This window comes from Pseudonaja textilis, chromosome 2 (genome assembly GCF_049901715.1).
Source record: "Pseudonaja textilis isolate UNSWEBS1 chromosome 2, rPseTex1.2, whole genome shotgun sequence".
Taxonomy (NCBI): Eukaryota; Metazoa; Chordata; class Lepidosauria; order Squamata; family Elapidae; genus Pseudonaja; species Pseudonaja textilis.
The window spans coordinates 254059495-254083738 of record NC_141991.1 but is presented as its reverse complement, the minus strand read 5'-3'; the positions used below and the strand labels follow the sequence as shown (position 1 = coordinate 254083738).

General features: G+C 44.7%; 1 protein-coding gene across 20 annotated transcripts in view; it reads right to left on the bottom strand.

The window, feature by feature from the left end:
• Nucleotides 1–24244, bottom strand: part of CELF4 (CUGBP Elav-like family member 4) — an 801906-nt gene that overhangs the window by 20707 nt on the left and 756955 nt on the right. For 10 of the 20 annotated variants that reach the window (XM_087927573.1, XM_087927558.1, XM_087927556.1 and 7 more), the window contains 2 exons: nt 22752–22895; nt 8616–8783 (listed from right to left, as the gene is read on the bottom strand). In XM_087927573.1, the coding sequence (XP_087783699.1) occupies nt 8656–8783; nt 22752–22895 (272 nt within the window). In that variant the 3' untranslated portion in view covers nt 8616–8655. The remainder of the gene's footprint in view (nt 1–8615; nt 8784–22751; nt 22896–24244) is intronic. The other 10 variants (XM_087927567.1, XM_087927566.1, XM_087927568.1 and 7 more) reach the window with 2 other exon arrangements.

The window sequence follows — 24244 nt, the reverse complement described above, 5'->3', positions numbered from 1 at the left end:
CAAACCCCCTCCCTTCTACCATTAATGATGTTATTTAGCTGAGTAATAACACATCTGTAAGAAAACCACCAAGCTCAGAGAGCACCAAGGTCCCCACAGTCCTCCTCCTCCTCCATCTTCCTCCTCCTTCCTGCAACCCCCCCCTCCCCAGCAGTGATGATGCTACCTAGTTGGGTCATGAAACATCCACAAGGAAACCACCAAGTTTCGAGAGCACCAAACTACAGTTATTCTCTTCCATCGACTTCTGTCATCTGACAAAATCCTTCTCATCATGGACGCAAGTTTACAAAGTACTCGTCATATGTGAAAATTACATATTGTAAGTTACACCAGAGAAAACGAAGAACAGAAGAGAATCCATGTTTATCCGATATATGAACTACGCAATGATTGCTGGACAGTTATATAACTATATCTAACAAACACATTATGTTTTGTAACTTGTTATGTTCTAAAAATAATATGTCAAGTTCTTGGCTGAAATAGCGGTCTGTAATTTTGGCTTAAAGATAGATGTGAGAGATATTGGGTCAGAATGACCCAGCGGAAACCTGTTAATGATCCATTGAGTTTAGATGGACAAAACAGGAAGCCACCAAGTTCATGTGTGGTTGTTCTGACCCACACCCTTTTCCAACAAATCAAACACAATCCAAAAGGAACAGAAACCTTGTAATGCTTTTACAAAATAATTAGCTGTGATAAGCACAAGCCTTGCCAAACTGTGTGAAGCTTGCCAAAAGATAACAGACAAGAAATAATTTGCAAAATAAGAATCTTCAAATATAAACACAGGATACTGGAAAGTCTGCAAGGCTGGAGTTTCAAAACGTCTTTGCTTTCTGCAAAGAAGGTTAGTTTCACCCCTGGCTTTTATCTGCTTGAAGGAGGGGCCATTACCTTGCAGCCTTACTCCCAAATCGCCCGTGCTGTTGTAACTGCTCTTTTCTCAAAGCAATCCTGCGTGCATGCACACTTGGCACAGGCTCCTCAGGAACCTCCTCATTGCTGCTGCCACCCCCCACAATCTCTGAAGGCAGCAGTTGACTCCCTGATGGTCCTGGCCCCTCATCTGAGTCCTCGTTCTCCTCAGCCATCCGCACCTGCTGCCAGCTAACCACAACAATGGTTTGGGAGGAGTTAGGATGGAAAACTACTGAAGAAAGCCCCTAAAAAACCCCGAAGAAGCATAACAGGAAGAATTATGTAATCCTCTGCATGTAATAGTCTATCAAAGCAGTAACCATTTTAAAGGTGGGGTCCATCTCCTGCTTGTTCAGGAGATGGGGTCCTATTCTAATATTTGCAAATATTCTGAATAAACTGAGGCTTTTTACGGCTCTTTGGTTGTCAAGTCTGTTTTTTTATGATGTTTTCTCATGTTACTCCTCTGTAGTTTGGGCTTTTATTCTCGTCACCTTTCAGTTTCTCTATGGCAACATTGACCCCGAAGGGGCTTCCACAAAGAAGACGGGATAAACTATTCTCCAAGGCACCTGAAGGCAGGAAATAATCAAGGAGAGAAGCAACTTAGAATTAAGGAGAAATTTCCTGACAGTTAGAACAATTAAACTTGCCTCCAGAACTTGTGGATGATCCACCACTGGAGTTTTTCAAGAAGAAGTTTTTCAAGAAGAAGAAAAAGAAGGACATCTATTTGTCTGAGATGGTTATAGGGATTCCTGCTTGAGCAAGGGGTTGGACTAGAAGACCTCCAAGGTCCCTTCCAACTCTGTAATACTGTTAACTTTCCTCCAATCAGCTTCAAAGGCAACCTTCACACCTACATTAACCGGTGGCCCTGGTGACTCTATAACCAAAGTCCACCCCTATTTTAACATGACTCCCCCTTCTCCTTCCGCTTTACCATTTTTCATGATTGTCACAGCACTTATGAATCCATTTCCCCCCTCCTCAAACCCTAAAATTTATCACATTCGTTGCAATTACATTTTTTCCCCATATCACCACCATCACCACTCTCCTAAGTATTGCCGGTAAAAACTTAAAACAGAAACGGCAAGCAACTTTAGGGTTTCGAAGTGAGACTATTCAAAATGCTGCGGCGTGGCGGTGTGGAATTTTACACACCCGCTGCAACCTGTTGTTATATGAGGTGCAGTCCAGGCTCGGGGAATTCGCTCCCATTTCTGAATTTTCAAAAGGCTCTGAGACAAACAGGGCGGCGCAGCGGTTAAGACCCTGGGCTTGTCAGCTGGAAAGTCGGCAGCCCAGATTCGAGACCCGAGCGCCACACGATGGAGTGAGTTCCTGTCTTTGCCTCAGTCCTGCCCAGCCAGCAGTTCGAAAGCATGAAAACACAAGTAGATTAAATAGGTACCACTTAGGTGGGAACGTAACAGTCCTCAATGATGTCATGCTGGCCACATGACTGAAGAAATGTCTCTGGACAACACTAGATCAATGGCCTTGAAACGGAGATGAGCCGACAACAACTAACGGAATAAAATCCACAGGGATTCCTTTACCTTCGTCTCACTGAGGCAAATAAATCAAGCTATTTAAAAACAACAGACAAACCCAACCTAAGCTTAAAGCTCAGAGGCCGACTTTCTATGGAACTGAATCCCTGGGACTTTAATTGACCTGCTGACCAGCTGTTTTGGCTAGGATATTTTAAAGGAGTGGAGAATTTGAACCTACGTTTTTATTGCAAACTATTTTGGAATTTAAAGCAGGCTCATTTTCTACCAGACATTTCTCCTCCGGGAGTTTATACAGGTTGTCCTCGACTTAGGACCACCAGAAGAGAACATCACTGCGGAAAATACTCAAGGACAGAACCAAATAATCAAGGAGAGAAGCAACCTAGAACCAAAGAGGAATTTCCTGACAGTGAGAACAATCAACCAGTGGAACAGAAGTTGCCTCCAGAAGTTGTGGATGCTCCGTCACTGGAGGTTTTCAAGACGAGGCTGGAGAACCGTTTGTCTGAAAGGCTTTAGGGTTTCCTGCTTGGGCAGGGGGCTGGACTAGAAGACCTCCGAGGTCCCTTCCAACTCTCTGTTATCCTGTATTGCGAATCCAATTTAGGATGGAAGGGCGAAGGGATGGTGAGAGAGTCCTTTCAGTTTCTCAATTCTGAAATCTAGCAATAATGTGAAGATGTTCAGCCTAGAACCAGCAGCCTTAGCCCAAGGATAGAGTTAGTCCTACTAAAATATAAGGCCTAGACTTAGTGCAGTGGAACTTCAAAGTTCAAGTGAAGCCATCAAGTTCAGCCTTCAATGAGGCAGAAAATGCGGGGTTCATGCTCCCCCCTCGCGCAACACACAGGAGAATGAGGCCATTGTCCAAAGAGTCCCAGTTCTGTTTTCTAACTTTACAGTACAGAGTTGAAAGGGACCTTGTAGGTCATCTAGTCCAACCCCTGGCCCAAGCAGGAGACCCTACACCATTTCTGACAGAGAGCAGTCCAGTCTCTTCTTGAAAGCCTCCAGGGATGAAGCTCCCACAACTTCCGAGGGCAACTTCTGTTCTGTCGGTTGATTGTTCTCCCTGTAAGAAAGTTTCTCCTTATTTCCAGGTTGAATCTCTCCTTGGTCAGTTTCCATCCATTATTCCTTGTCTGGCCTTTGGGTGCTTTGGAGAATAGCTTGACCCCATCCTCCTCTCTGTGGCAGCCCCTCAAATATTGGAAGGCTGCTATCCTGTCTCTCCTGGTCCTTCTCTTCACTTAGACTAGCCAGGCCCAGTTCCTGCAACTGTTCATTATATATTTTAGCCTCCAGTCCCCTCATCATCTTGGTTGCTCTTCTCTGCACTCTTTCTAGAATCTCAACATTTTTTTATGTTGTGGTGACCAAAACTGGATGCCGTATTCTAGGTCCGGTCTTACTAAGGCTTTGTAGAGTGGTATCAGTGCCTCCTTCAATCCCTACGATAATGCAGCTGATTCCATAACTGTTTCTTAACTCTCAAAAAAATTCCCAGCTCCCGATTCACCAAGATGATCCTAAAATGGCGGTTCCCTCAAAAGGACCGGCAGCTCAGTTTCAGTGGGTGGATTAACAGACATGAAATTGGGTAAAAAATATTCGCGGCCGAGTACACTTCCCCCCCTCTCGTCTAATGCCATAATAATAAAACGTGAGCCTTTGTCGTTCATGCTTGAATTTTCCAATATGAGCTCTGAATAACAAAAGAACAGAGTTAGAAGTAACCCCCCGTCTTCTTCGTGGAAGCCCCTCAAGTACTGGAAGACTGCTCTCATGTCATCCCCTAGTCCTTCTTTTCACTATACATAGTATAATGTATTATAATATTCATTATTATTTCATTTTACGCTGTATAATAAATACAGTGTTTCCCCCAATGTTCCTTGCTGCACAGCCAATGCAGAGCTACGAGGAAGGCACGTGTCAGGGAACCAGAATCTGGAGCTATAAAAGGACTCCATACCTTCCCCAAGGTGTGGCCTTCCTTACATGTCTCTTTTTGGAATGGTTTAGCCAGCTCTTTGATCAAATTAAATGCGGATTCTTTCTACAGAGGAACGATCGAGTCTGTTATCTGCACCTCTAGAATTGTCTGGTTTGGTTCTGCAACCCAACAGGACAGACGCAGACTTCAGAGAGTAATTAGGACTGCAGAAAAAACAATGGCTACCAACCTGCCTCCCATCGAGGACCCGTATCCTGCAAGAGTCAAAAAGAGGGATGTGAAAATATCAACAGACCCCTCACATCCTGGACATAAACTGTTGCAACTCCTTCCCTCAAAAAGACACTATAAAGAGCCTTGCACACCAGAACAACTAGACACAACAAGTTTTTTCCTGAATGCCATCACTCTGCTAAACAAATAATTCCCTCAGCACTGTCCAACTATTTACAAAGTCTGCACTACTATTACTATTAATAATCTCATCACTCCTTATCACTCATCCTTCCCATTTGTGACTGTATGACTGTAACTTTGTCGCTGGTATCCTTATGATTTATATTGACTGTTTTCTAGTATGATTCAATTGCTTATTGTCCCCTATGACTATCATTAAGTGTTGTGCCTTATGATTCTTGACTCTTGACAAATGTATCTTTTCTTTTATGTACACTGAGAGCATTTACACCAAGACAAATTCCTTGTGTGTCCAATCACACTTGGTCAATAAAGAATCCTATCCTATCCTATCCTATCCTATCCTATCCTATCCTATCCTATCCTATCCTATCCTATTCTCAAGCCACCGCTTAAGTTCTTCGATTTGACTCATTGCTGATTTAAGTGTATTGCCAAACCTTACATTTTCCTTCATGTACATTTCACACAGTCTTCAACTCATTTCCCAAAGGACTAACCATGGTGCAAACACCTTGAGTTCTCTGGTTTTACTTCGGGGCAAGGAAGGGAGCAGACAGCTGATTTGGGATGATTTGGGGAAGATAAACTGGATTCTGATTAATTCCTGGGTTGGATTGAGAAATCCTAGCATCTTAGGTTACCTCGGGAAGATGGCTTCCTGGAGATCTGGTGGATTTGGGATCATTTTTTAGAATTTGGGTAATGAGAGAGCACCTGAACAGAGAGAAGACAAGGCCAGAGAGACGAGGGCATAGTAGGAGAAATGCAACATGGAGAGTTTAGTTTGCTTTTGGAAGGAGTCAAGAAAGTATTTGCTTGGACATTTGTCCGAGAAAAGCACTTTCTAGAAGCTTTGCCACCAGAAAAAGGACATTCTTAAATTCCAGGGGTCTCTTCTAGAAATGGCATAATTATATGTCAAAGTTAGAAGAACTCCGAGGTCTAGCTAGTATATCATTTGTCTGAAATGGCATAGGGCTTCCTGCTTGAGCAGGGGGTTGGACTAGAAGACCTCCAAGGTCCCTTCCAACTCTGTTATTCTGTTATGTTCTGTTATTCTCCATAGCGATACCTGAACGTTCACGTCAAGCTTACGAAAAGGATAGAATTCAACGGCAACCATGCAACTCTGATTCCAACCAGTAGTTCCTATTCCTAATAGAAGAAGGTGTGAGTAACCTGATATTTTAACTGGTGGTACTTTTGGAGCAAATACACCGCCTCTGTGGCAGAATGGCACTTAGCAACCGCCTCAGCTTGCAACTGCTACTCAAGCCAGATTTGAGAAACGTCCACATTCTGCAAATAACTATTTGCTCCTATTTCTCTCCTCTCTGCCTACTCGCCTTCTCAACCATCAAAGTTGCTATTATGGAAAAAGGATGAAAAATACAACTCTACGTAACAACAATTTGGGTGTATTCTGATAGCAGGAAAACCGTTAAACTAAAGGCACAGCTACCAACTCTGAACCTCTTGAGATGCCTTCAAAGATTATGTTCTGGAAAGTTTCTCATACATCCTGAAATAGTTTCTCCATTTTGGTCCCTGCAGTCACCACCAAGACTTTCAACCCATGCTTTCTGAGGCTATTCAGAAGACCGTCGTGGTAGAACCCAACCTCCCTTAATGTTCGCGTCCTAAAGTTTGTCCTAGGCAAAGAATGGAGAATGTTTGGATGCGCTTCATAATACCAGATCTGCATACTTAACTTCCTTCCTTAACCATTTCAAGTCCACAGGTGTCTTTTACTAGCTTCTAGATTCATAAACAACCAACTGCACCCACCCCACGGCAATGAATGGGACTCCAGTTCCCATCTCTTTCTTGAGCAGTTGTGGAGGAGATATTCTCCAAGGGCCTCTCCCCTCTTTTAACAACAGCAATGAAAATGAACATTGGCGATCGAAACTCTTGTCTTAATACGACCGGATTAAAGATGAATAAATGCGTTGTAATCATATGTAGCTTAGGAGAAGGATAACAGGAAACCAGAAATAGGAGCAACTGGGTTTGCTAAATAGGTTTCTTTCCAAATAGGCTTCCGACATGTACTGGCCAAGCAACAATGTTATGGTAGCAACTTCTGCCTTTTATCTGCCTTTCGTGCAAACAGCTGCCCTCTCTCCGTCTTGTGTAACCACATAAACGCCTGCCGAATAAAATCATTTGGGGTGGTTGCAAAAGAGCTGCAGTGGCGCAGTGGTTAGAATGCAGTACTGCAGGCGACTACTGCTGACTGCCGGCTGCCTGCAATTTAGCAGTTCGAATCTCACCAGGCTCAAGGTTGACTCAGCCTTCCGTCCTTCTGAGGTGGGACCCAGATTGTTGGGGGCGAAAGGCTGACTCTGTAAACCACTTAGAGAGGGCTGTAAAAGCACCGTGAAGGGGTATATAAGTCTAAGTGCTAGTGCTATTAAGGGAGGGAGCCACCTTTGTCCCGCTTTAAATAAACGTGTGGCTCAGAGTGAATTGAACTCTGCCTCTTTGTTCATGCGGAGAGTGATGCAGAATTCCTGCTTGACCTTGGGGATGGAGATCTGGAAATTACTCTCCCGTTGCTTTTGGTGCCAGTTTCAAGGGGTCTCTTTCAAAATTGCCCACTTGGCACCAGCGATTAAACGTGGTTTTTTAAAAAAGGGAGCGTGCAACAAAGAGGATGGGTTGAGAAATGCAAAATTCAGGGTATCTGAGGAGCGGATGGGACAAGCCCACCCCATGTGTGCTAGGGAAAGAGGCCTGGTATAGGCCCCCTCTGCTAAGGAACTAAAGTCAATTGTATTAAGCAGAAGGGCCTTTTTTGCTGTGGCCCCATCTCTTTGGAACACTCTACCATCGGAGGTGAAAACTGAACCTTCTCTTTTGGCCTTCCGGAAGGGTCTCAAAACCTGGGTTTGCTGGTTGGCCTAGGGCCCTGAGGTAGGCGCTCATCATTGGAGGTGGCTGATGGGATCAGGAGACCTCACCAATGGAGGTGGCTGATGGGACGAGAAGACCTCACCACTGGAGGTGGCTGATGGGATCAGGAGACCTTGCCACTGGAGGTGGCTGACGGGACAACAAGACCTCACCACTGGAGGTGGCTGATGTGATCAGGAGACGTCACCACTGGAAGTGGCTGATGGGACGAGAAGACCTCACCACTGGAGGTGGCTGATGGGATCAGGAGACCTTACCACTGGAAGTGGCTGATGGGATCAGGAGACCTCACCACTGGAGGTGGCTGATGGGACGAGAAGACCTCACCACTGGAGGTGGCTGATGGGATCAGGAGACCTCACCACTGGAGGTGGCTGATGGGACAAGAAGACCTCACCATGGGAGGTGGCTGATGGAATGAGGAGACCTTACCACTGGAGGTGGCTGATGGGACAAGAAGACAGATTGTCCCATCCATCTCTTAACCCTTGTAGGCATCTGTTTTTAATAGCCTTTTCATAGTGGCTCATTTTAATCTATTGATGACTTTGTTTTTGCCTTCTATAGTTTGGAAGCTGCCCCGAATGTTCTTGTAGGGGAGTTGGGCAGCATAGTAATTTAATAAACAAACAATAACAACAAAAAACAAACAAATAAATTAAAAAAAAACCAGTTCAACCTCGTATCTCCCCCACTATAACCCACTGCCATGTCTCAACCCTGTAGTGCCAAGTCCTTGAGGTGCTTCAGAAAGGATTCTAGAAGGAAAAGGTAGAATTTTAAAGAGGTTAAAAGTCAATTAGTGTCCACAACACAGGAGACACTTACGGGACAACAGGTGATGTTCCTTGCCAACCCCCAGCAGTTACCTGTGCTAGACCTTGCTTATCCAGTGTTTCCCACCGTTCTTCAATAAGGACGGTTAGCATCCTTTGGCCTTTTCAGCTGGACTTTCAGCCTCTTCATCCCAATCTGGAATCCATTCATGGCCTGAATGGCCGCTTGGGCGCTAGCAGGATTGTCAAAACTCACAAAGCCTGTCAAAACACAAGGAAGGTGCAGGATTTAACCAGCTGAAGCGGGGTGACGGGAACATCCCATGCTAGATCACTTCAAGGATGAACATGGAACGGGCGGGCAAGGAGCTGCCCCCTCCCCCGCCCAGCGCTCGATGCAGGAAACTTCCAGCGTCCGAGAATGTCATGGCAGGTTTGAGTGAGCAGCGTTGGGAATGGAATGGGGTCGAGCGTTCGCCTCAGCTGAAAGTTGGCCGAGAGGGAGGATGAGAAGCAAGCCATGGAAAAGTTAAGATTTTGGGGCGGTGGAGGAATACGCCAGATGGACCATCAGAGGGTCATTGAAGTGGATAGTTCCTCTGCTGAAGGTATTCTTACAGAGGAGAGAAGGAAGGGGTGTTGTCAGGAGGGAGTAAAACATATGGTCGGGGTGAGATTCAACTGGTTTAGACTGGTTCGAGTGAACTGGTTGTTCTGGCGATGAGTCGGCCTCGTCCACCCACACCTGCCCTAGTCTGTCCTATATTTTCTTTCCTATATTCTTCCCTAGCCTGTCTTATATTTTCTTTGTTTGAAGCTCAGCTGATAGGCATGGAAGAACCGAGTGCCACGCTTCAGCTGTTTTACTCACCGGGGCCGAAGGTAAGGTAAGTCTTAGAGCTGTTTTCAAATGCACCACGTGTGCTCACCGAACCGGTTGTTACACCAGTTGAATCCCACCACTACATACGATGAATGGTTGCAGGAACTGGGCCTGGCTAGTCTAGTGAAGAGAAGGACCAGGGGAGGCATGATAGCAGCCTTCCAATATTTGAGGGGCTCCCACAGAGAGGAAGGGGTCAACCTACTTTCCAAAGCACCCGAAGTCCAGACAAGGAACAATGGACGGAAACTAATCAAGGAGAGATTCAACCTGGAAATAAGGAAGAATTTCCTGACAGGGAGAACAATCCACCCATGGAATGGAAGTTGCCTTCAGAAGTTGTGGGAGCTTCATCCCTGGAAGCTTTCAAGAATAGACTGGACTGCCATCTGTCAGAAATGGTGTAGGGTTTCCTGCTTGGGTGGGGGGGTTGGACTAGATGACCTACAAGGTCCCTTCCGACTCTGTTAATCTGTAATGGATCACAGTGAGATGTCCATCTCAAGCTAGAAGATAATTTTCATAGAATCATATAATACTAGGGCCGGAAGGGACTTTAGAGGTCTTCTTGTCCAAACCTCTGCCCAAGGCAGAAGTCCTTATACTATCCCAGAGGAAAGATTGTCCAGCCTCTTCTTGAAAACCTCCACTGATGGAGCAGCTACACCTCCAGGAGGCAAGCTATTCCACTAGTTAATCATTCTTACTGTCTGGTCCACCCAAAATATTGGTCCACCCAATTTTCATAACACCAAAACTGCTGGTGGTTTTATTACTGGACTAGCATTTGTATAGGTCACCAAGAAGGTGCTGCCCTTGATGGTTGGGTGGATAGCACGGGGATGACAAATGCAGGAGCCAGGATTGTATCTTGGATTTGGAGACCAAATTAGGGATTCTGCCACATGAAAAGAAAAACAACAACAACTATGTACAGCCTCTTTTAAGGCTCACAACCAGAGGCCCCCAAACTTGGCAACTTTAAGACTTGTGGATTTCAACTCCCAGAATTCTCCAGCCATAGCTGGAGAGGAGAATTCTGGGAGTTAAAGTCCACAAGCCTTAAAGTGGTCAGGTTTGGGGACCCTTGGCTTACACTAATATTTGTATGTATTTCCCATCGCAGGAAACATACCCCGTTTGGGGCAACAGTTAGGGGTGTTTGCAAATTTGGGGGGGGGGGGAGGAATTGAAAAAAATCAAAATGGTTGTTGTAACAATTACGCCACACTTGTTGGAAACAGGGGCGGGGCTTTGATTGAATGGTTGCGGTGGCCATCTTGAATTGTTTGACAATTTACAATGGTGTGCAAATGTTGTTTATCTCTATGTGCCTGTTGATGGCTTGATTTGTCTGCTAAGCTTCCAGGAATTTGCCAACATTTCTTCATTTAACTTGGTGTAGCAGGCCCAGTGTAAACTCTAGGTTTTGATTGACTAGAATGATTTGGTTGTTATTGAACTGGCCTGAAACATTTAGAAACTCCTTCCTTCCTTCCTTCCTTCCTTCCTTCCTTCCTTCCTTCCTTCCTTCCTTCCTTCCTTCCTTCCTTCCTCCTCTTTCCCTCCTCCCTCCCTTTCTTTCCTTCTGCCATCTCTCCGTACATGTTTTCCTTCCTTCCTTCCTTCCTTCCTTCCTTTCCTTCCTTCCTTGTGCCATCCTTTTTTTCTTCCTTCCTTTCTTCTGCCATCCCTCCCTACATATTTTCCTTCCTTCCTTCCTTCCTTCCTTCCTTCCTTCCTTCCTTCCTTCCTTCCTTCCTTCCTTCCTTCCTTTCCTTCTACCGCTTCTCCCTACATCTGTCTTCCTTTTTTCCTTCCTTCCTTTCTTCCGCCATCCCTCCCTACATGTTTTTCTTCCTTCCTTTCCTTCTACTGCTTCTCCCTACATCTGTCTTCCTTTTTTCCTTCCTTCCTTTCTTCCGCCATCCCTCCCTACATGTTTTCCTTCCTTCCTTGTGTCTTCCCTCCCTCCATGTTTTTTCCTTCCTTCCTTCCTTCCCTCCTTCCTTCTTTCCTTCCTTTCTCCCTCCCACTCTCCCTCCCTCCTTCTTTCTTTGAACTTTTTTCAGTTTTTGTTTCCATTCATGTTTTATCTTACAGTAAACTTTAATAAAATCTTTAATAAAACCACTTGGGAAAGGAAAAAAAAATTCACCACAGCAGTCAACATGCCCTTTGCCTCTGGAATTTTTTTGCCTTTCACTGCTGGGTTCTCCTGCAGGGACCAAAAGCAACAACAACAAAAAAATCACAAACCGGTAAAACGGAAAAGAAGCCGTTGATGAAACTAGATATCAATGCAGCGACTCAATTAAAACAATAACAATATTATCCAGGAAGCCAGGCGGCTCCTTGGAGAAAAAAAACCAACATGCTTTTTGTTTTCTGTCCTGACCCTCTGCAGAGTTAAAGCTCAACAGGAATATTCCATTCACGGCATCCAATTTTGTCCCGCTGTTTCTAGCATTTGCTTCCCACAAACACACTCGGCAGGGTTGCTTTGTTAAAATTTCTTCAGACAAGCGCTCTTATTCTTGCAGGATCTGCTCCCCGCCCCGCCCCAGAATTTTTAGAAATTACACTTCTGTACCAAGGGAAAAAGAATATTTGTAGCTCAGGGTTGAGCAGCAGGGGTCCTCGAGGCTCTCTGAGCTTGGTTGTTTTCCTGCAGACATTTCATGACCCAAATAGGCAACATCATCAGTGCTGGAAAAGAGTGGGATTTGAAGAGAGGAGGAGGAGGAGGGGAATGAGGAAGAGGAGGACTGCGGGGTTCTTGGTGCTCTCTGAGCTTGGTTGTTTTCTCAGAGACATTTCATGACTCAACTAGGAGACATCAGCAGTGTTAGTAGGGCGTGGGGTTTGCAGGGGGAGGAGGAGGAGGAAGAGGAAGAGGAAGAGAAGGAAGAGGAGGAGGAGGAGGAAGAGGAAGAGGAAGAGAAGGAAGAGGAGGAGGAGGAGGAGGAAGAGGAAGAGAAGGAAGAGGAGGAGGAGGAGGAGGAAGAGGAAGAGAAGGAAGAGGAGGAGGAGGAGGAGGACTGTGGGGTCCTTGGTGCTCTCTGAGCTTGGCTGTTTTCTCACAGACATTTCATGACCCAAATAAGCAACATCATCACTGCTAGAAAAGACTGGGATTTGAAGAGAGGAGGAGGAGGAGTATGAGGAAGAGGAAGACTGTGGGGTCCTTGGTGCTCTCTGAGCTTGGCTGCTTTCTTGCAGACATTTCATGATCCAACTAGGTAACATCATCAGTACTTGAAGGGACTGAGGTTTGCTATCTGTTTGTAGATTAGTGGCTTGTCCTGTCAGTACTAGTGGGGTGGTCTTGATCATTCCTTGATCAAACTGAATATTGCCTGCACTTTTGCTCACCACATTACAAAAAAGATGTTGAGACTTTGAAAAAAAGTGCAAAGAGGAGCAGCTAAGATGATTAAAGGCCTGGAGACCAAAACGTATGAAGAACGGCTGCAGGATTTGGGTTTGTTGTAAGTTTAGGACTACCTGTACTTAGCAAGGTAAAATTTGGGCTCCACTGTGGCCATACTACCTGTAGTTACTCAGTGGGGAAGCCAACTCAGATTGAGAACTACTCCCACTGCTCATAAAACAGTGCAACACGAGGAAGGCATAATTTTGAAGAACGAGGAAGGGAAAAACAGAATAGCAGAGGTTAAAAATACAAAAACCCACCTTCTCTGTTCGTGTTAATTAATAATCAAAAAATATATGTACCACTCTTGAGAAAGGTTGATGGGAGGACAAGGTTTTGTGATAAATCTGTTTTATGGGTATTTTTCCCCCTTTCCAGGAATTGCCTCAAAAAGGACTGCACAAAATAATTGATTTAGCAAGGCAGTTAAGCGTGGAGAAATTTGCAAGCTCAGGGCATTCGTTGTTCCTTGTCCGGCAAAGTTGCTGGATTGTTGTTTTTTTAAAAAAACAAGGGGTTATTTATCTGAAAGGAAGGGGGAAAACGTAGAAGTTGCAACCAAGAGAAGAAATTGCAAAGAGAAATACTTTGGCTGGAAAGAGGGAGGAGTGGAGATTGAGAACCGTGATTTATGTGCCTGGATTCTGTGTGCGACTACGGAAGGGAAGATGCGGCTCCTGGTTATTCTCTGAGCTTGGTGTTTTTTTTTTGCAAACGTATCGTTACCAAACTTGGTAACCTCATCAGAGCCAGAAAGTGCAAGAAACAAACATTGGCAAAGAAAGCAACCAAGCTCAGAGAGCACCAAGGATCCCCACAGTTCAACCCTGAACTACAAATATTCCCTTCTAATCAAACCACTTGTAATATAAACAGAAATCAAACTCCATACCCTTCTAATATTGATAATGTAACCTAAAGGTAAACGTAAAGGTTCCCCTCGCACATACATGCTAGTTGTTTCCAGCACCGTCTGAAAACGTCTCTGTGGTCATGTGGCTGGCATGACTAAACGCCGAAGGCGCATGGAACGCTGTTCCCTTCCCACCAAAGGGGTCCCTATTTTTCTACTTGCATTTTTGTTACATGCTTTCAAACTGCTAGGTTGGCAGAAACTGCCGGGACGAGGAACGGGAGTTCCGCGGCGCTAGGGATTTGAACCGCCAAACTGCCGATCTTTCTGATCGACAAGCTCAGCCTCTTAGCCCCTGAGCACCGCGTCCCTTATAATGTAACCTAGTTGGGTAATAAAATATCTGCAAGGAAACAATTCCGCTTAGAGAGCATCAAGGATCACACAGTCCTCCTCCTCCTCTCCTCTCCACGGGCACTGATTATGTTACCTAACTGGGTCATGAAATGTCTGCTAGAAAACAACCAAGTTCAGGTAGCATCAAGGATTCTACAGCCTTTCCCTCCTCCTCCTCCTCCTCCTCCTCCTCTAACTGACCCATTAAAGAGAACACATTTTTTTCCCTTTAGCATCCTTAAAAAAAATAACTCAGAAAAAAATTTGCATAAACTTGGTCCACCCGTCATTGCTGGAAAGGCACTATTAAGCTCCGATAGATTGTTCCATGTCAGAAAGCAATTAGCTGGGTTTTTTTCTTTCTTTCTTAATATTTTCGCATGTTTGTAGTTGATGTTTCACACCGAATTTTGATGTAAAGCTATCATTAACATTGGCTTGATGGGCTCTTTTTGAAACAGGGTTTAACAAGAATTTAACCCTAAATCTAGCTGGCATGATTTTATAAAGATGGCTATCAGTTCTCATAATCCCATTACAGTTCTTCTTAAAAAATAAATGAGGTTTTCCACGGCAAAACGGTGATACGAGCAGAAATATATATATATATAATGTTAAGTTTTCATTGATCCGTCATATAATTTCTTCAGGCTGGAGTTCATTTATAAGAAAGAGTAAGTACAGAATAATTGCTGAGAAAAATCACCTCTTGGCCCGGGTGGGATAAAAATAGATGACTTTAAAAAATGATTTTTTTAAAAAAAATGTAAATGGGATGTTTTATTTTATTTAGAAAGAAATCCAATTAGAGCAAGAGGCTCTCTCCGCCTCTCAGTGGATGTACTTAAAATGAGATCTAAGCAGAATAGAACCAAAGAAAGACAAAACTTTTACAGATGATCCTCAACTCACAGCAATTCCTTTAGTGGCCATTCCAAGTTATGACAGCACTGACAAAAGTGACTTCTGACCATTTTTTACACTTAGGCCCGCTGCAGCATCCCCGTGGTCACATGATCAAAATTCAGATGCTTGGCAACGGACTCGTATTTATGACGGTTGCCATGTGATCCCCTTTTACGACCTTTGGACGAGCAATGGGAGCAACGGGGAAGCCAGTTTCGCTTAACAATTTTGTTACTAGTTTAACAACGGTGTGGGGGTTCACTTGACCGCTGTGAAAAGAAAGATTGTCAAAGGGGGAGGGGGCAAAACTCACTGAACAGCTGTCTCACTTAACAACAGAAATTTGGGGCTCAGTGGTGGTCATGAGTCGAGGACGACCTGCTCTTAAAAAGGGGTCAAAGTTGAACGACAATGGGAATCTCAGAGGCACCACTTCAATCTGTTCTTTTCGAGAGAAAGTATTGGACGTTAAGCAGGAGGAGGATGGAATACGGGACTCCTTGACTTACGACCACAATTAAGCCCAACATTTCTGTTGCTAAGTGAGATAGTTGTTGAGTTTTGCCCCTTTTTACAACGTTTCTTGCCGCAATTATTAAGGAGGAGGAGGAAGGAAGAGGTTGGAAAAGGAAGGAGGAAGAGGAGGAGGAGGAAGGAGGAGGAGGAGAAAGGAGGAGGTAGGAGGAAGAGGAGGACTGTGAAGTTCTTCATGCTCTGTGAGCTTGTCTGTTTCATTGTGGACATTTAGTGGCCGTTAACCAGGTAACATCATCAGTGCTAGAAGGAAGGGTTTTTTTTGCAGGATGGAAAACAAGGGGGGGAGGAGGAAGAGGAAGAGGAAAAATATTTGGTCCTTGGTGCTCTCTGAGCTTGGTTGTTTCCTTGCAAACATTTTCTGACCCAACTAGATAACTTTATCAGCAACAGAAGCAGTGGTGGGATTCAGCCAGTTCTCACCGGTTCAGACGAACCGTTAGCTAACTTTCTGAGCAGTGAACCGGCTGTTGGAAGAAACGGCCTTTTGTTTTTTCCCGCCTTACAGAGTTAATCCTGTTAGGAAGGCAGGAAGGAGACATTCTGGTGTTTCTAGCCTAATCCTTATCTTTACTATTGCCCTGCTTAAGTGTTTTCAGAAACTGCCTCTGCAGTTAAGCCTTGTTACCTTGTAACAGCTAATGGTTTTTGGCAGTATGCCCAGACTTTCTGTCACCTGAGCTTCTCCAGAGGTGTTTTTTTTTATTTATTAGGGGCTTGACTTTCTTAAAGGGGAAGGGTTGTTTTAAGCTTTTTACACTGCTTTAGTGGTTCCTGGCACTGTCCTTTTGGAGTGTACTTCCAAGAGACAGGATGCAAGCTTGGCCCTCATTTTCTTACTGCCTTTCTGTATATGCATATGATCTTTCCTTAAATCTGGATGATTTCCTTAGGACATCTTGTGAGGTGAGTGAGACCAGCTGGTATCTTTAAGTGGTGCAAATGGATCTAAGGATTGCTTTTCCTGGGTGGGAATGGGTGCTTTGTCAGTTCACTAAGCACAGGAGTCTCTTGTCTACGGAGATTCTTCTGTCGTACAGGTCATGGCTGTCCCAAAGGTGCTTTTTTCAAGAGGCAACTGGACTTTTTTGGTTTCCAGAAAGTCCAGTTGCCTCTTGAAAAAAAACTTCGGGGACAGGAGTCTCTTGCACTGCTTTGGAGTGACAAAGGACATGATTGCTCACCGATAGTATGATTTTTTATTTATTTAAAAAAAGGAGGTAGGGGTGTGGATCCTCCAATTCATTTTAGTTTTCTCTCAGGATAATAAGGCTTAGCAACATGGCTTGAGGTTTATTTAGATATCTGTGGTATGTGCTAATTTTATTATGATACTGACAAGCGTGGGAGGCTTGACAAATAAAATAATATTTTATTTTATAAAATAATATGGGTCCCATATATATTTTGTTAATTTGTCTCTTTAACTCAGCATTTCGTAGGCCAAATATGCCCGCCCACTTTCTGGGGAGCTTAGACAACCTCTCCGCTAAAGGGTTTCACTTTATGAGCAAGAGTTGACTGCTGATAATGATCATTGTATTTTAACTATTTTAATCCCTGAAGGTGCTCGGGCCCTGACTGATTCGTAACAGGTATTGCTGATGGAAAGGAAGCTATTCACACAGAATGGTTTAAGTTTCCATGATGGCTGTGACTGTCATTGATCTTCAGTCTGTATTCCCCCATTTCGAATCTAACGATTGGTATTTAGGGCAGCTTTTTTGCAAGCAAAGAAGCTTTTTGGATTGCTGTACAGGTAATCCTTGACTTGCAACAATTCATTTAGTGACCATTCGAAGTTACAACGGCACTGAAAAAAGTGACTGATGACCACTTTTCATACTTACGACCATTGCAGCGTCCCCAGTCATGAGAGGCTGGGCGAGGCGAAGTGCCCCTCAACGTGAGTGGCGTCGAGTGTTGGGCATGCCCACCTAGTCACGTGACTACCCAGCCATTCCTACCCAGACGGTTATTAGGGAAGAGAATTGGTTGTTAAAAATTATTTGAATCCCACCACTGTCTAGAAGGGAGTGGGATTTGATCTCAATTTAGTATCTTGCCCTGTCAGGGTTGATGGGGGCCTTAGCAGTAGCTCTTCGGTTAGGTTGTTGCTTACTATTAGTTTGCTCCTCTGAGTTGGCGATTCCCTGACTGGAAGGAACAGAGAACAAACAGAGGAAGCTGCCTAGGGCAGTGATGACTAACCTTTATGGCACTGTGCCCAAAACGAGGTGTGTGCAACCCGTGCGCGAATGACCCCACTCTGCACATGCGCCCACCCCCACGCAGAGACCCAAAGACCAGCTGGCCGGTGGGAGGCCTACGCGCGCATGCATGGCGGAGCTGAGCTTGGACGATGGCTCATGTGCCCAAGAGAGAGGGCATGAGTGCCATAGGTTCGCCGTCACGGGGCTAGTGAGGGTCACCTCCAGGTGAGATGGGAGGCATGTAAGTTGAAAATAAAAGAAACAAATGAAGAGTCTCTGATGTACATAGTACATTAGTAAAGGGACATAGGAACCTTGACACATAGCCTCCAACTTCCAAACTCTTGAGAATTAGGCATTAGCTGGTTGGTTGGTTGGTGGATTATATATAGCTTGCTCCTGGTCATCTCCCTTCTTCCCTCTCGTCCTTCCTTCTTCCTTCCTTCCTTCCTTCCTTCCCTTCCTCCTTCCTTCCTCCTCCCTCCCTCCTTCCTTCCTATCCATCTATCTATCTAGCCTTTCTCATCTTTCATCTATCTATCTATCTATCTATCTATCTATCTATCTATCTATCTATCTATCTATCTATCTATCTATCATCTATCATCTATCTATCTATACTCTCTCCTGGTATCTATCATCTATCTATCATTTTATTTATTTTATTTTATTTTATTTGTCAATAGCTTACAAGATAATAAACAAAGCTATAAATACAGGAAATAGGGACGAATAATTGGGTACAATAGGACAGAAACGGTAGGCACGATTGTGCGCTTATGCATCCCAACATCTACCATCTATCATCTATCTGTATCTCTATCTATCTATCTATCTATCTATCTATCTATCTATCTATCTATCTATCTATCTATCTATCATCTACCTACCTACTTACATCTATCTATCTATCTATCTATCTATCTATCTATCTATCTATCTATCTATCTATCTATCTATCTACCTACCTACTTACATCTATCTATCTATCTATCTACCTACCTACCTACCTACTTACCTCTATCTATCTATCTATCTATCTATCTATCTATCTATCTATCTATCTATCTACCTACCTACTTATCATCTATCTATCTATCTATCTATCTATCTATCTATCTATCTATCTATCTATCTATCTATCTATCATCTATCCATCCATCCATCCTTTATCATATTTCTATCTGTCTATCTGTCTGTCTGTTTCTCTCTCTCTCTCTCTCTCTCTCTCTCTAGCTATGTATCTATCTATCCATCCATCCATCTATCATCTGTCTGTCTGTCTGTCTGTCTGTCTGTCTACCCATCCCTCCATCCATCCAATTAGCCACCGGATAATGCCAGGTGGTCGCTGCCCCTTCTAAGTGCCCTTTCCTGGTCGGGATCGCCAGGCCCAAGCCCGGAGTGGTGAAAGCACCCACTTCTGCTCTTTGTTGCAGACATGCCAGCTAAGACTAAAAGTTTTGTTAAGTCGGGGGATTCCTTGACAATGAAATTTATCTCCCCAATAAGCAATCAACATTATAATAAAGGAAAAATGCTTTGTGTGCACCTTTGAGAGCGCATCGGATATTAATCTAAACATCAAATTAATTATAGTTTGCAAAATGAATAGTGGTGCACGAGGCCCTGATACTTCTCCGGCTCTCGCTCCTCTCCCCTTCCCCACTGCCGCTCCAGGCTGACTCCCCCCTCCCCTAATTGTGGTCTGGGGGTGGGAAGAAGGGAGTGTGAAGGGTCCCCTTTCTTTATCCCTGTCTCTCCTTCCAGCGGGAATCTCCCTCGTCCTGCTAGGAACAGAAGAAGATCCAGCAAAGAGAGTGAGTGCCAAACAGGGAAAACTTGGTCAGCAGACGGAGGAAGGACAAACGCTCCACCTGACAATTGGACACCTTCAAAGAAGATAGGAAATGAGTAACTCAATCCCTGTAATGAATAGTGTTGTGGAGAATTCCTCCCTCCCTCTCTTCCTCCCTTTTCCTTCCTCCCTTCCACCCTTTTCCTCCCTTTCTTCCTCCCTCCCTCCCTTTTTTTCTCCCTCCCTCCCTTTTCTTTCTTTCCTTCCTCCCTCCTTTTTCCTTCCTCTGTCCCTCCCTCCTTTTTCCTTCTTCCTCCCTTCTTCCCTCCCACTTCCTCCCTCCCTCTTTTCCTTCCTTTCTTCTTTCCTTCCTTTCTTTTCCTTCCTTCCTTTCCCTCTTTCCTTCCTCCCTCCATTTTCCTTCTTTCCTTCCTTCCTTCCTCCCTCTCTTTTCCTTCCTTCCTTTCCTTCCTTTTCCTTCCTTCCTTCCTTCCTTCCTTCCTTCCTTCCTTCCTTCCTTCCTTCCTTCCTTTCTTTTCCTCCCTCCCTCCCTCCTCCTCCCATATGAATTATGAATGACTTACGCATGTTCTTCACATTTATGACCACTGCAGCGTCCCCATGGCCATGTGAGCAAAATTCAGATGCTTCGAAATGACTCACCTTTACTTATGGGCCCAGGGATTCCCCTCTGACAAACCAAGCCAAGGGGGTAGCCACTTAAAAACCGCGTCGCTAACTCAGCCACTGCGTGATTTGCTTAATAACTGTGGCAAGAAGAACCATAAAACAGGCCAAGACACACTTAACAACTATCTCGCTTAGCCACGTAATCTTTTGGGTCATAAGTCAAGAATCACCAGCATTTTTCTGACCTGTGTTTCCCTCCCACAAGTCCACTATTATTCTTTATGTCGTGTCCAGCCACGTCAAAATCAATCACCAAGGACCCAAATCTGACCCAAGTATAAACCGACATATGCACACCCCAGAGCTTTCTGTTCCCGTCACACCAGAACCTTCTCTCCAATATTGTTCATGGTCAAAGTTTGGGATTGTCTATGACATTCCATGCTTGCTTCCATAGGCCTGCTTGAACCTGGCCGAGGTCTCCATTTTTCATGTGGACAGACACCTTTGTTGGAACTCCTGGGTGCTGTTCATCCGAATGACGAATTTGGGACTCACGTTGAAGAATGTTGACTTCTGCCTCTGTACCCACCCCCACCCCCGTTTTTGGCCTCTGTACCCCCACTTCAGCTCATACATTCTTCTATTTCTTCTCACCCTAAACCACAGTGGTGGATCAACCCACTTTTCAGAGTTGTAACCCATGTGGAATTTGGACGTGAAGGGGAGAAATGCCCCCAAGTTGACTTTGAGCTGGGCCTGGAGAAGATTGAAAAAGCAAAGAAGTTCCTCCTGAACTTCAATTTTTGAGGTCCCACCTGGCTGTTGCAGGAAGGCAAGGGTTGGGCAGGTGGGAGGAGTTTTGGCACCGATGCAGGTGAGCGGATAGCGAGCAGCTCATGAGGGGAGTGAAGTGATGGCGGGAAATGAATGCAAGGTGTTCCGAGTGGCACCTCCCACCCCGTCCAACAACATGGCATCCAAAACAATTAGCAGCAGCACAAGAGGAAAGAGGGGCGAGGATGGGGACCACCTACCAAGAGTTCAAACACTGATGTTCCCACATGCATCCTGAAACCCAACCCTTCAGGGTCCCAAAAGTGCTATACCAAAAGGCAACTGGACTTCCTTGGTTTTTCTTGAAGACATTTCTGAACGGAAGATGCTTCTTGGATGAGGAGCAAAACCTCTTCAAGCAAAGCCAAGGAAGTCCAGTTGCCTTTTGACAAAGCACCTTCGGGACGACCATGACCTGGATGACTGAGGATCTCCAACCCTTCTGTCTTTCGCCAAAGGAGATTGAATCCTGCGGATGACCACATGTTGAGTTCACATTCACCTCTCCTCTCTTCCTTCCCTTCTTCCCATCCCTCCTTCTCTGCTTTGGCATTCCACATTTCTCTCTCCATCCACCACCCTGACCAACCTCTCTCCTCCATGGCTCCTTTCCCTGTCCCTTCTCCCAGTGCCGAATGGGACAACTCGCCATGGCCAACTCAACGCAGCCAACTCAACGCAGCCAACTCAACATGCCCAACTCAACGTGGCCAATTCACTGCGGGACGATTCAACAAATACAAAAGTTTAAAGGAATTTCAAATGGAATCCTGGCAAATAATAATCAAAGTAGGTCCATCCAGAAATACAACCGTTACGATAATTTTGCCCAAAATGTAGCTACCCTTAATAAAAGCAACAGAGGTAAAGATAAATGTTTCCCTTGTACATATGTGCTAGTCATTTCTGGCTCTAGGGGTGGTGCTCATCTCCATTACAAAGCCGAAGAGCCAATGCTATCTGTAGGAACTATGATGAGAGAGCACCACAGCTGTCCGAAGACGTCTCCGTGGTCATGTGGCCGGCACGACTGAACACTGAAGGTGCACTATTACCTTCCCACCAAAAGTGGCCCCTATTTTTCTACTTGCATTTTTTACATGCTTTCGAACTGCTAGACTGGCAGAAGCTGTTGGGGCAAGTAACAGGAGCTCACTCTGTTACGCGGAGCTAGGGATCTGAACTGCCGACCTTTCTAATGGACAAGCTCACTGAGCCAAAGTAACAGAATGGATCGATTAGTACAGCATTGAACTGTCCCGCAATGAGCTGACCGTGATAAGTTGGCCGCGGCGAATTGCCCTAGAGCCCTCCCGGACCCCCAGTGTATGGGGCTTCCCCATTCTCTGCAGCCAGGATTTGGGGTGTGCAACCCCACATATCCCCTTGTGCAGCAGGAAACACAGGACTTGAGTCGGAGACAATAAGAAGGAAGGAGGTGGAGAAGGTACCAGGAAAGAGACGGGTGGGAAGGAAGGAAGGACAGAGGTGATCAACAAAGGTAAACTGAGAGGGGAGGGAAAAGTCAGCTGAATATAAATTTGCAAAAAAAAAACAAAACAGAAAATAAACCAAAATAAAAATAGCAATCTGAAGGAAACCAAAATAATAGTAATAATAATAATAATAATAATAATAATAATAATAATAATAATAATAATAATAATAATAATAATGGTCAAAGTAGTTCAGAGAAAAGTTCCTTTCCTGGATGAATCTAATTGTTTTGTTATCTTTACCCACCAAAGCATTTACTTTGGTTTGTCGCCCGATCCACAAACACTTTCGAGGAGATGACATTACCGAATGGCAGGAACATCTGCATCAGCTCTGCGTCCCCAAACTCCTGGGGCAGATGGTAGATAAACAGGTTGCAGCCCTCTGGTCCTAGGGGGAAGGTGGAGGAGGACAGAGAAAGAGGGAGGGAGAGAGGGACGGAGGGAGAGAGAGAAAGAGAGAGAGAGAGAGAGGGAGGTAAGACGTCAGAAAGTGAGGATGTCTCCGTTGGGACAAAATATGGGTTCTACCCAGGGATGGGCTGCTGGGGGCTCGCAGGGGCTCAGAGAGACAAGCAGCGAGGGAAAGCTCTTAATAGGCTTAATTGAACTTCTGGGCATTCAGCCAAGAGCATTTCACACCTGGTAAAAGTGTGGCAAGCTAGATAAACAATCCACTCAGCACTTGCGAGGGAGAGCCATTGAGAAAATCAGATAACATAGACACTAGCTTCTGAGGAGATTAATTCCCAAATAATAAGAATCACATAACTCACCAGAAACTCCACTAAGACTCCAAGATCCCTCTCATAGTCACTGCTATTAAGCCTGGTTTCACCCAGTCTTTTATTTAAGTGTTAAATGCATGAAGTAATGAACAACTTTTGGGTATATATCTTTTTTCAGGTAATTAGGGCAAAAAACCGACGTCGAGCTGGCCACACCCACCCATTCACATGACCACCTAGCCACGCCCACCCAGCCACACCCACCCAGCCAGTCATTAGGACAGAGAGCCCCTTGCTAAAAAATTTGAAGCCCACCCCTGGTTCTACCACAACTCACTCATTGTCTTCTATAACCCAAAGTATCTGAGAAATGAAAATACGAATCGTTGTGAGGCATAAAATAAAGAGGTAAACTTTCTTCCTGGTCATGTTGTTAAGATGGTCTGAAGGAGATCAGATCAGCTCTGACACCTGACAGAAGCCAGTGGTTTAAAAGCCATGTTGGGAAGGCATAAATATGCATAAAAACGATACTTCTCACTTTTTAACCCATGAGAAGGAAACTGGTTAGAAACCTCAGAATTGTTGGGTTTCTTTTCTCTCTGCTGAGGGGCACAATAGAAACCTTAGTAGCTATATTTCCCTCCTGTGAAGAAGCAGAAGAAGGAGAAGTGGAGGAGGAGGAAGAAGAAAAAAGGAGGAGGAGGAGGAGGAGGAGGAGGAGGAGGAGGAGGAGGAGGAGGAGGAGGAGGAGGAGGAGGAGGAAACAGAAAGAAACAGAAGGAAAAAGGAAAAAGAAAAGAAGGAAAAAGAAAAGGAAGAAGGAAGAAGGAAAAAGGAAGAAGGAAGAGGGGGAGGAGAAGAAGAAGGAAAAGAAGGAAAAAGAAAAGAAGGAAAAAGAAAAGGAAGAAGGAAGAAGGAAAAAGGAAGAGCGGGAGGAGAAGAAGAAGGAGGAAAAAGAAAAGAAGGAAAAGGAAAAAGAAAAGGAAGGCGGAAGGAGGAGAAGAAAAAG